The sequence below is a fragment of the Heptranchias perlo genome, chromosome 26, assembly GCF_035084215.1.
Source record: "Heptranchias perlo isolate sHepPer1 chromosome 26, sHepPer1.hap1, whole genome shotgun sequence".
Taxonomy (NCBI): Eukaryota; Metazoa; Chordata; class Chondrichthyes; order Hexanchiformes; family Hexanchidae; genus Heptranchias; species Heptranchias perlo.
Genome location: NC_090350.1, coordinates 36,472,155 through 36,485,437, shown reverse-complemented (window position 1 = coordinate 36,485,437; position 13,283 = coordinate 36,472,155). Strand labels below are relative to the sequence as shown.

Genomic DNA, 13,283 nt, shown 5'->3' with positions numbered 1-13,283 from the left:
CAGAATAGAAAGGATATTATATTACCCGGAAAGGAGAGACGCTGCTGGCCAGGCAATTCTCCCTCTTACTCCCGACGTCGTCTCCACGTCCCCGACGCAGTCTTTACGTCCCTGACGTAAGGTATTCACTTCCACGAGGGTTAGTCTCCAGAGTCTCCCAGAGTCTCCCTCACAAACAAAGACACAAACACACCCCAACAAAAACACACACTGACTCTCTCTCTTGCTCACAAACAAACAAAGACACACACTGGGACCAAACCAGCAATTCCTCAGTTTTTATTCCCCAAGTCTGTCTTTTCGAACGGTTGGCTCAAAGTTGCTGGAGTGACCGATGTCATCCCCTGATTGGCTCTGTTCCAAGGGCCCAGGTAGCATCACCGTCCCTTTGCCTCTCTAAGAAGCGGAACGAATTCAAACCGGTTCTGGCCAGTTCAGACCAGTGACTGAACTCCAGGTCACCTCAGTTCAAAAGGTCAGTGTCTTTGTTAGCACTTCGAATTCAGCTCAGCAGTCTTCTGCAGCCTCTGGCCAACAGTGCTTTCAGGGAAGGGGATAAAAGTTGGTAAGAAAAGAACCATTTATGTTGGTTTCTTGCTGGCTTGGTTCAATGAGTTGGGAAGATGACTGAAAATTCCACAGGAAAGCTAAACTGTCTCTTTCATTGTCAACAGGAGAGTGCACCTTTGATGAAGATTCTGGTCCATGTGAATATGTCCAAGGTACAGATGATGATTTTGACTGGCAGCTCGTCAGGATTCATGGTCCATCTCGTCAGACCCCGGACCTCCTTCGAGGTGAGTTGCTGCTATTTTTTCCCCCCTCTGTTTCCATGCAATGTATTGTGGACATGTATGGGTGCCAATGCCGTGAAATCTCTTTGGTTCGGGAGGCGAAGGAGGTTGTTCCCTGGTGAGGTATTTAGATAGCTATTTTACAAGAAATTCATGATGTCTTCATCAAGCATTTGTAAACAATTTTACAACACCAAGTTATAGTCCAGCAATTTTATTTTAAATTCATCAAGCATGATTTTTAATTCATCAAGCAATTTTAAATTCATCAAGCAATTTTATTTTAAATTCATCAAGCATGATTTACATCTTGCATCTCCAAATTTATTGTACAATCCGAGCAAAAGACAAAGGTTAAAGAAAATCTGGAAACTATAGGTAGAATTTACTGTCATCGATTGTTATTGTATGAGCAGTAGGAGAGTTTGTACTTCTTTCTCTGCTAATCCATTTAAATAGCAGAGAGAGGAATCTGATATGTTCCTCCGATAACATCATTATCAGTAATATTTGTGAAAGCCCATGTCGAATCAGGCCGTGCATCTGACGCTGTGTGAATTTCTGGTGTACTCGTATTTCGAGGAGCAGTGCTGCAATGTTGCTTGAGGGTGTTTGGTGATGTGGAAATCGCCCTGTTTGTATTGTGGGAGTGCATCAACAGCAACTAGAACAACAGAGAACCCAAGTGAAGAAAGTGTCACGGTTTTGCTTCTAGTCAGTGCACCCACCTCCTTGCTTGGGGGAACGTATGTCAAGGCCAGCAAATGACCAAGCCCATCACTGGCCTGGTCGGGTAGGCCGGGCTGAGCTGCTAAAGATGGAAAGCGTGTGCCTCGAGCAATGATATTTACATTGGCACCTTTGGACAGGCTGGACAACCACCTGTTCGAGTGGGTTCTGGACCCCCAGAAGCGCAGCCTCACTTAATTTACCATGCTGCTGTTGGCAACACTGATATATGTATAATTAATGCGCTGGTGATGAAAGCAGCATTTGAGTTGAATCTGAGCCTAACTGGTGCCCTTTTAATGTGGTTTCTAAAAAGTGCCAGTATATTTTTGTGTCTGGCAATTTGCTTGTGCGTACATGCTTCCTCATACCTTTGTCAAAATAACAAGAGAAATGACTTAATCTCTTTGTGTAAGGTGTTCTTTGTCATCTACAATTGTTTGTCATAACGCACCAGTTGTCAGAAACATTGTACGCATAACCTCACGCAGGTAAAGCAATCTCTTAATATGCACAGAAGGAAGATAAAGGTTTATAATTACTTTGCATGTTGCGCTTAATCTTTTGTTTGATTGCAAAGACAGTGAGGCAGATGTACATGCATTAAGTTTGAGTTCTTCACTGGTTGCTTATTAAAGAGTGTCACTGGTGTTTCACTGAGCAATTGGTCAGTACCAGCTTATCAAAACAAGGGGGCCGATTTTAGCACTCGCTCTCGGGTGCGTTCTCGGCGGGGGGGGCCTCGAAAATCCCGAAATGGAGGAGCGGGACTGGATCGCGCCTCAATCCCGCCCACTTCCGGGTTCCGCGCTGAAGTGCGGGGGTGCGTGGCCCCCGCTGGTGGGAATCCCGCAGGCAATTAAAGCCAGCGGGATGCCACTTGAGGTTATTTATTTTGCTTGTTCAGGTCATTAACTGACCTGATTAAGGGACTGTGTGTGATTTTGGATAAACATGGGACTGTTTCACACACTGGGGGAAACAGTCCTAGTTGAAATGGACGTGTTGCAGCCGTCAGCCTGTGGCAGCTGCAAAGGTCCATTTGACAGGTGGGGGGGGGAGACCCTCACCCATTGCAGGAGGCCACTCTGTCACTTGGGACAAAGTTTGGCCTCCACCACCCCCCTCCTGACGGTCAAAGTCACCAACCTGCACACTCACCCCGGGGTCCGGAGACATGTACCTACCTTGCGGACCCCCTCAGATGTACATCTTCCGGATGGGGGCCGCCGTAGCTGCAGTCATGACCTCCTCGGAGGACGAACAGCATCACCAGCCTCGCCATCCACGCCGTCCACCTCTGACACGTGGAGCTCCACAACACAGTGCTGTGACACATCCACCTGCACAGCAGGAGGGAGGGCAACCGCAGAGAGAGATGCGTCGCAGAGGGCACTACCCTCGCCACAGGGTCCACAGACCAAGGCTCAGCTTCCTGGACCTCTCCGAGCAGCAGTGCACACGGAGGCTCAGTGTCACTCGACATGTAGTCGTGGACATCTGCAGCCTCTTTCATGCCGAGCTGCTCCTGGCTGGCCCATGCACCATCTTCCTACCTGTCGCTGTCAAAGTCACCACTGCCCTCCCGAACTTCTGCTCCACAGCCTTCCAGGCTGCAGCCGGGGACATCCCCGATGTCTCTCAGTCGTCTGCGCAGAAGAGCCCTGCAAATACACCTGCACCCACTCTGCAGTGACACACTGGGTGGCATCAGTGGTGGGTCCTCATAGTGATACCCAGGAGCGGGCATTATTCCACAAACCGGACAGGATTCGTGAAGACATGGCAGTATTGGTGCCAACATAATGTGATGTGAGTTGTTCTTTAAGTCAATAGATGCAAGAACCATGACAAACCCTCAAACACCCTTGTGCATCCCCTTCATGCTCACGACACGTTTGTCTTACGCTTCCTACTGCACATATGTGATGCATGCCCTGTGGCTGCAGCACAGGTGGTGGCAGGTTGAGTGAGGCTGGCCGTGAGAGAGATGCACGAGAGGGTGAGTATGGGATAGAGCCATGAGATTGTATGAGGATTGGGTTGCGTGGTAGTGGTGGGGTGAGTACTCGCGAGGTGAGTAGGTGCAGGTAAGATGAGGATGAGGTTTGCGTGGGTATGAGGGGTGATGTGACAGAGTAGTGTTGGCAGTGCTGAAGGAGATGTGGGGTGGGGGCAGTGTTGTGGCAGACGGAGTGTAGGGGAATGAGTAAGTGTTCTCACTGTGGCTGACCTACTGAGGTCATTGGAGCATTGGAGCGCCTCCTGCACTGTATGCAGGTGGGCGATATGTTGGTTGCGCTGGTGACCTCCTCTGCCACCTTGAGCCAGGCCTTCTTGGTGGCAGAAGCTGGCCGCTTCCTCCCGCCCGCCAGGTGGAAGATCTCTGTCCTCCCCCTCCTCCTCACCCCATCTAATGATACCTGGGGTGAGGCATCATTAAACTGGGAGCAGCCTTCCCCCTGGGCTGCTCCATGCTGTAATTTTTGCTGTTTGTGGCAACATCTGTCAGTGGAGGACTGCCCCTTTAAATAGAGCGCCTCCAGCTCACAGATCTTACTGCGCATGCGCAGCCCGCCCGACGCGCAGATCAGCATCGGGGAACCCGGAGGAGCAGGTAAGTGCGTTCCAATTAGTGTGTTGCCTGCTACGATCGTGCGGGCAACCCACTAATTTCACCGGGCGCGTTGAAAACGCGCCCGCTGGCCCACCCGCCCAGAACCCGCACCCCTGGTAAAATCGGGCCCATGGTGTCTGTCAGTCAGTTATACCCCCTGGAATGTGGTTTCAATGTGCTAGGGACATCCAGTCATACCACCAACAGGCTAGCTCTTAGTTTCAGTGGGAAAGAGACTATACAGCAAACTGCATTGTGCTCGACTGTGACTTTGTTGCTGGTGATACCACTCTGTTCCTCATTACTATCCCCTTGTCTTTCTTCTTGCTCTTTTGGAAGTGTAAGGGAGGCACGGGTTCAGGGTTGTGAAGAGCAGATTAATCCTGGACCAGAAAGAAACAAATTAGCACAGATTGTACTCAAAGATTTACAACTGAAGGAAGGCAGCAACCATGATAATGTAGCTGTTCTCACCGTGAAAAGTAGGTAGTCGGGAGGGAGCCAGCAACAATGCCTGTTCATATCAGTGGCTGAGACCTATTTACAAGCCCGTGCTGTGATTTAGATCATTTCTCAGTCAGTGCAGTGTGCAGCACAATATTTTTCTCTGAAGTCTCTCTTTGGATATTCTGAGGATATTTTTAACTCCTGACCTATCCTGTTAATTTAAATACAATACATTAATCACTCTTGTGTAAATAGACTCCTGGACGCTGAGGACTAACTACTGTCTGGTGTGTAGGTTGGCTTCATAACTCAAGTGGTAAGGCCACACTGTCTCCTCCACATTATTGGGGGGGGGGGGAGGGGGAGATGACCCAATAATTTATGACAAGAGTCACTCATTAGTTATGTGTAAGGATCCTTTACCTCCCAGTGCTCCACCGAGGGATTATTATACGAAGAACGTACATAGATGTCACACAAAGTTGCTGCCCAATATGTGCTGCCTTCTGCTGCTTTGAATTTACCCTCTTTATACTGTGGGTGGAATTTAGAGCACCAGCAGCAGCAACTGAGGAACAACAGATTAAAATCCCCAATTTAGAAGCGAGTGCATGTCTGTTAAGATTGGGCTGTTTCTTCCCAAGTTGTTTTTGTGACCTTCATTTGCCGCCTGTAATGGACTTTCCGTAACGATACAGGCCTGCTCGTGGCTGGAAAAAAAATAACGGCCTGGGATGGGTTGTGCTGAGCAGAGGGGATATTTGTAATTGCTGGTGCTTTGTTTCCAGGGGCAGAGATTAAAATCACCTTGTGTGATGTGTTGCCTCTTGAGTCCCTTTTGATATCACTGAAGTGTTTCCCGTGATGCACTCTGTCTTCAGTGCTTCCGTGCTATAGAGTCATAGAGTCATAGAGTTATACAGCACGGATAGAGGCCCTTCGGCCCATCGTGTCCGCGCCGGCCATCAAGCCCTGTCTACTCTAATCCCATATTCCAGCATTTGGTCCGTAGCCTTGTATGCTATGGCATTTCAAGTGCTCATCCAAATGCTTCTTGAATGTTGAGGGTTCCTGCCTCCACAACCCTTTCAGGCAGTGAGTTCCAGACTCCAACCACCCTCTGGGTGAAAAAGTTCTTTCTCAAATCCCCTCTAAACCTCCCGCCTTTTACCTTGAATCTATGTCCCCTTGTTATAGAACCCTCAACGAAGGGAAAAAGCTCCTTAGTATCCATCCTATCTGTGCCCCTCATAATTTTGTACACCTCAATCATGTCCCCCCTCAGCCTCCTCTGCTCCAAGGAAAACAAACCCAATCTTCCCAGTCTCTCTTCATAGCTGAAGCGCTCCAGCCCTGGTAACATCCTGGTGAATCTCCTCTGCACCCTCTCCAAAGCGATCACATCCTTCCTGTAGTGTGGCGACCAGAACTGCACACAGTACTCCAGCTGTGGCCTAACCAGTGTTTTATACAGCTCCATCATAACCTCCTTGCTCTTATATTCTATGCCTCGGCTAATAAAGGCAAGTATCCCATATGCCTTCTTTACCACCTTATCTACCTGTTCCGCCGCCTTCAGGGATCTGTGAACTTGCACACCAAGATCCCTCTGACCCTCTGTCTTGCCTAGGGTCCTCCCATTCATTGTGTATTCCCTTGCCTTGTTAGTCCCTCCAAAGTGCATCACCTCGCACTTTTCCGGGTTAAATTCCATTTGCCATTGTTCCGCCCATCTGACCAACCCATCTATATCGTCCTGCAGACTGAGGCTATCCTCCTCGCTATTTACCACCCTACCAATTTTTGTATCATCAGCGAACTTACTGATCATACCTTTTACATTCATATCCAAGTCATTAATGTAGACCACAAACAGCAAGGGACCCAGCACCGATCCCTGTGGTACCCCACTGGCCACAGGCTTCCAGTCACAAAAACAACCTTCGACCATCACCCTCTGCCTTCTGCCACTAAGCCAGTTTTGTATCCAAAGTGCCAAGGCACCCTGGATTCCATGGGCTCGTACCTTCTTGACCAGTCTCCTGTGGGGGACTTTATCGAAGGCCTTACTGAAATCCATGTATACCACATCCACTGCGTTACCCTCATCCACACGCCTAGTCACCCCCTCAAAAAATTCAATCAAATTAGTCAGACATGATCTTCCCTTGACAAAGCCATGTTGACTATCCCTGATTAATCCTTGCTTCTCCAAGTGGAGACTAATTTTGTCCTTCAGAATTTTTTCCAATAATTTTCCTACCACTGATGTTAGGCTCACTGGCCTGTAGTTCCCTGGTTTTTCCCTACTCCCCTTCTTGAATAATGGTACTACATTAGCGGTTCTCCAGTCCTCTGGCACATCCCCTGTGGCCAGAGAGGTTCTGAATATATGTGTCAGAGCCCCCGCAATCTCCTCCTTTGCCTCACACAGTAGCCTGGGATACATTTCGTCCGGGCCTGGGGATTTATCCATTTTTAGGCCTGCTAAAACCACCAATACCTCCTCCTGCTCGATGTTAATATGTTCGAGTATATCACAGTCCCCCTGCCGTATTTCTATGTCTACATCTGGGGTATAAGTTAGGAACCGTTTCAACTTCCTGTCAAAACATACAAGGCACCTTGACACTAAGGATGACTCTGTACTTCATTGGCTGTAGAGCGCATTGGGACGTCCTGAGGTCATGAAAGGCGCGATATAAACACAATGCCTTTCTTTCTTTTCTCTGTTAGTTTGCAGAAGAGAAATGATATGTTTTCTGGCTGAACCCTTGTAACGAGAGTCTGTTCCACTCAGCTCAAGCTGACGAGAGTAAAATCTTACTTGGTCTTGCTGGTGTTGAGTGTTCTTTCGAACTGATCACCGATGCTCAACAGATATTGGTTCCTACCCTTCAAATGGAGCTTGCTTTATTCTTTTGAACTTGGCATAAAGTTTCCCAGCTCGAGGCTAGTATCATAAATGTGATGGACCAAACAGCAATCAGATGTGACAAAACTGGTTTTTACATTTATCGCCAAGGCTAGTTCCTGAGCACAGAAGCATTGCTGATGGTTTGAATTTCCTAATATAATATAGTTAGGATTGGGATAGGCTTTCTCACTTGTATCAATGACTGCGATTAAGGGTGTAATGAAATCAACTGACCGTTTATCTGACAGTAATGTGACAATACTTACCCTCCAGGTTCATGGGTGACCTATACTGTCATATAATTGTCTCCCGCTAATAGCCTATTTAGTTGTTCACAATTGCCTCAACAATGCAGATTGTTTCTTGCATGTGCAGGATGAGGTGAGATGATATTTAAGGAGTGACTATGGAGTAGCTATCAAAGCAAATCAAATGCTGAACCATTTTGCTAAATGAGTAGAGGAGAGGTCATGCTGAAACCGTACAATGCTCTGACCGTTCCCTAGCCACCGACTCCATCCCTCTCCCTGGCCACTGTCTGAGGCTGAACCAGACCAATCGCAACCTTGGCATCCAATTTGACCCTGAGATGAGCTTCTGACCACATATCTGCTCCATCATCAAGACCGCCTACTTTCACCTCTGCAACATCACCCGTCTCCATCCCTGCTTCAGCTCATCTGCTGCTGAAACCCTCATCTGCCTTTGATACCTGTAGACTTGATTATTCCAATGCTCTCCTGGCTGCCCTCCCCCTATCACCCACCCTCCACAAACTTGAGCTCATCCAAAACTCTGCTGCCTGTATCCTAACTCGCACCAAGTCCCGTTCACCCATCACCCCTGTGCTCGCTGACCTACATTGGCTCCCGGTCTGGGAACTCCTCAATGTCAAAAACTGTCATCCCTGTTTTCAAATTCCTCCATGGCCTCGCCCCTCCCTATCTTTGTAACCTCCTCCAGCCCTACAACCCACTGAGATCTCTGCACTCCTCCAATTCTGGCTTCTTGCACATCCCTGATTTTAATCGCTCCACCGTTGGCGGCCGTGCCTTCAGCTGCCTTGGCGCTAAGCTCTGGAATTCCCTCCCTTAACCCCTCCGCCTCTCTACCTCTCTCTCCTCCTTTAAGATGCTCCTTAAAACCTACCTCTTTGACCAAACTTTTGGTCACCTGTCCTAATATCTCCTTTTGAGGCTCGGTGTCCAATTTTGTTTGATTACGCTCCTGTAATGCCTTGGGATGTTTTACTACGTTAAAGATGCTGTATAAATGCAAGCTGTTGTTGTATTGTGTCCGGTTTTGGTCACTGGAACACGAGAGACAAAAGGCAGTGTGGAGAAGAGACACAAGACTGATCCTTAGTTATGTCATTGAGTAACTTATGAGGAAAGATTGGAGAAACATAGGCTTTTCAGCCTCAAAAGCGAATGATACAGTAGGGACCTCATGAAGCTTAATCAACACTAGATTTATCTTTTCTATGGCATTTACTATTTTATATCCCTCGTATGAGGTCCTTTCTTGTCATCCCCTTTCCGGCTGAAGAGCCCATGTTTCTCCAGTCTCTGTGACCGTAGAACAAAAAAGCACAGATTCAAACTGATGATCGAACATTTCAGGACGAATGCCGAGAAATGCTTTCTCGTGCAATGAGTGATCTACGCTTGGAATGAGTTTCCAGATAGGTTGGTGGAGCCAACAACATTGGAGTTATTTAAGATGCTGTGATGGGCAAATTATTTGTTTTTGAGCTGCTTGCCTGGTTGAATTTAATTGTGTTTTTGCGATTGCTATTTTAAAAAATTGTCAGTGGTACGATGATTTGTAAATGGAGAAATGGTAATGTGGGGGATTGGATCACTAGTAATACTGCTGGGGGATGTGGGCTTATGCCCACGATGCTCACACTACTGAGTTCCCAATCTCAGCTGTATTGTGTGAGAGATTTACGGACATTCTCAGCATATGTTACAGGCTCCATGGCCCTCGCAGGTACAAACATTGTGGGTGAGCTTCAAGTCGAGGTCTGACTCCTTCCACACTATGGAACTTGGTTTTCTCTTGCCTATTTTTGATTCAGTTATTGTCCTTTTTCAGCTTCCAGCTGTGCTTGGATTGAAGGGGAATTCCAGACTTCACACAGGTTCCGTTTAATATACCATAAACCATGCACTCCTCATTATCCAGCTTTCAGCACTATCTCATTTCTTTCATTTCATCCACTGAGAACAAACCAGTTTCAAAGTGGCTATTTTCGATTTACTGAGGACAGTCACTAACTACTTTGGGGACATTGCTTACAGTCTTTTTGTCCCCAGTTGATCATGCCCACAGCTGGAATGCAAGTATAGGAAATAACAATTCTGTGTTTGTTAGAAATAAAATTCACAAGTATATCAGATTTTGATGAGGCCCATTTACTGCCCATCCCTAGTTTCTCTGTCAATGTAAGAGTCAACCCTTTAGGATGGACTAAAGTCACACATAGCCCAGACCGGGTAGGAGTGGAAATTCCCTTCGCAGAAGGCCTATAGTGAACTACGTGGGAACCAGTGGGATTTACGTTCAGGAGTTTTGTCCCAAAACGTAACATTAGTGTTGCGACATTTGATCTCAATGCCCTGGGTTAGGAAGAGCAAAAAACCACCAAGATTCCCATTCTGATTGCTCCCCAGTGAATGCTGCAGATATTTGGTGATAACAGAATAGGGCTTGATTGTGATGATCTGCAGTTAAGGGTCTGCCAACGCCTACTGTCTAAGGTACCTGAAAGTGCCCGTAAAATTGTACTCCAGCAAGGAGTCAACACCTTCAGCAGAGGGTGGGGTGGGGTGGGGGTAGAGAAGAGATAAGTTTAGGGAAGAAATATAAGAAAAACAATTGAACAGCCAGCAATGCTGGAAAAATGGCAGGCAAAACGTCTGTAAACTTGCGGAAGTATTTTAGTGTTATCAGACAGGAGTTTAATTAATGAATTCCACACGGCCGACACGGTTGTAATGAACTCAGAAACATGGTGACAACAGTCGCTTCTATTCTGTGTGATGTTGATCAAGCTGCTTGTGGAATAAATATCAGCCCAGCCTAATCATCCTTGTGCATGATTCCACGCTGGGCACAGGGGGGCAAAAGGGGATTGGGCAACCAGCTCATTTAAGAGTTGTCGAGCAAAATGTCGAAATAGCACAACAAATGGTGGACCAGCATTGCAGGTGATGTGTGAGCATTGGTCCGTTGACAGATGGTGGCATTTGTGATGTGTTGTTGCCGTTTGATGTGGAGCAGATGGCGTTGTCATTGCATGTCAAAGGCTGATAGTTACTGTAGTTGAGGCCTAGCCAGGATCTCAATTTTAGCACTATGCAGCAGGCTCTGTAATATGGCAGAGTGAAAGGTTCAAGGCTGAGTGTTTTACTCCTCCACAGTTGCCATTGAAGGCGGGACACAATGGGGTGGATTTTCCCCTCCCCACAAGTGGACTTTGGGCGACTGGCTGGCAGGACACCCAAAGAGGCCCAGTCCATTTTGAAGGCTGACGGTTGCCAGTATTCGAGAGCCCTCGAGCAGCCCTCTGGCTCTGAGCTGCCGCAATATCAAGTGGTCCAGCCAGCCTCTGGGCCACAAGAAGGTAGGTCCAGGTCCGTGGGAGTACGGGGATGGGGTGGTAATATCTGAACAAAAGAACATAAGAAATAGGAGCAGGAGCAGGAGTAGGCCATACAGCCCCTCGAGCCTGCTCCGCCACTCAATCAGATCATGGCTGGTCTTCGACCTCAACTCCACTTTCCCGCCTGATCCCCATATCCCTGATTCCCCTAGAGTCCAAAAATCTATCCATCTCAGCCTTGAATGTACTCAACGACTCAGCATCCACAGCCCTCTGGGGTAGAGAATTCCAAAGATATACAGCCCTCTGCGTGAAGAAATTCCTCCTCATCTCAATCTTGAATGGCTGACCCCTTATCCTGCCATTGTGCCCCCTAGTTCTAGACTCTCTAGCCAGGAGAAACAATCTCTCAGCATCTACCCTGTCAAGCCCCCTCAGAATCTTATATGTTTCGATGAGATCACTTCTCATTTTTCTAAACTCCAGAGAGAATAGGCTCATTCTACTCAAGCTCTCCTCATAGGACAACCCTCCCATCCCAGGAATTAATCTAGTTAACCTTTGTTGTGCTGCCTCCAAGGCAAGTATATCCTTCCTTAGATAAGGAGACCAAAACTCTACGCAGTACTCCAGGTGAGGTCTCACTAAAGCCCTGTACAACTGTAGTAAGACTTCCTTACTCTTGTACTCCAACCCCCTTGCAATAAAGACCAACATGCCATTTGCTTTCCTAATTGCCTGCTGTACCTGCATATTAACTTTTTGTGTTTCTTGTATGAGGACACCCAAGTCACTCTGAACACCAACATTTAATAGTTTCTCACCATTTAAAAAATATTCTGTTTTTCTATTCTTCCTACTAAAGTGAATAACCTCACATTTCCCCATATTATACTCCATCTGCCACCTTAATCTGTCTATATCGCTTTGCAGGCTCTGGGTACTCCTCACAGCTTACTTTCCCACCTCGCTTTGTATCATCAGCAAACTTGGATACATTACACTCGGTCCTTTCATCTAAGTCATTGATATAAATTGTAAATAGCTGAGGCCCAAGCACCGATCCTTGCGGCACTCCACGAGTTACAGCCTGCCAACCTGTGAAGGACCTGTTTATCCCTACTCTCTGTTTCCTGTCCTTTAACCAATCCTCCATCCATGCTAATATGTTACCCCAAACCCCATTACCATTTGTAACAACTCTCTATGTGACACCTTATTGAATGCCTTTTGAAAATCCAAATATACTACATCCACTGGTTCCCCTTTATCTACCGTGCTAGTTACACCCTCAAAAAACTCTAATAAATTTGTCAAACACGATTGGAAGGGGGAAGCCTGGTTTTGTGGAGCCTGGAGGAGCAATCCTACTCCTCCCAGGCCCACAAGTGGAAAGAGGAACTCACCTTTGGGATCCTCTTTGGCCGGGCTGCCAGCTGATACTAGTCGGAGTGTGCACAGCGGAGGCTCCACCCAGATCAGTCCACGAATGGCAATCGGGGTCCCATGTAAGTCACAGGGCCCCGATTTAGTATTTTAAATGGGCCTCCTCCCTGACGCTGGTCACTCCACCGTTCAGCGGTAGGCCCAGAGGAACATTGCCACAGTGATAGCAGCAACGGGGCAGAAGGCCATTGCTCAGCTTTCTTGGGGCACCACTGCCCGGTTTTGAACAGGCGAGAGGCCTGAAAATTCAGCCCAATGAATGCGGCAAGACCAATTCTTCGGTTCATTTCTGTGGTAATGTTGGGGATATTGGTATCAAAGTAAATAAACTGTTGTGCATTTGATGGTGTCACTTCTGACTTGCAGACAAGCAGCTTACAGAAAATTTGTTGTTTTTAATCTTAGACCAGTTGATTCTTATTCCAAACTTGGCCATTCTTTTGGGGAAGGGTTTGAGCGTGTCTGACGCATACTGCTGATTTTCAGCAAAAATGATCATACTATCAGCAGAGCACAAATTGGTGATAAAGATGTGAATTACAGCTGGTGATTCAGCCACTGTTACCATCATGGACTCCCTTCATGACTGTGCTGAAGCAATTTGGGTTCTTAACACACCCTTGATGAACGTTTCACCTGTTGCAGAATGCAGTTGTTGGTTGCTTGGTTGGTTGGTTTCCAATGTGCGCATAAGTTAGTGAAGTTACTGTATAACAATCAAAG

The 13,283-nt window shown here is 47.2% G+C and overlaps 1 protein-coding gene across 5 annotated transcripts in view; it reads left to right on the top strand.

The window, feature by feature from the left end:
• The window catches only part of LOC137342691 (receptor-type tyrosine-protein phosphatase U-like), a 767,577-nt gene that overhangs the window by 276,167 nt on the left and 478,127 nt on the right, over window positions 1–13,283 (top strand). For all 5 annotated transcript variants that reach the window (XM_068006795.1, XM_068006794.1, XM_068006792.1 and 2 more), the window contains one exon: window positions 675–797. In XM_068006795.1, coding sequence (XP_067862896.1) covers window positions 675–797 — 123 coding nt within the window. The remainder of the gene's footprint in view (window positions 1–674; window positions 798–13,283) is intronic.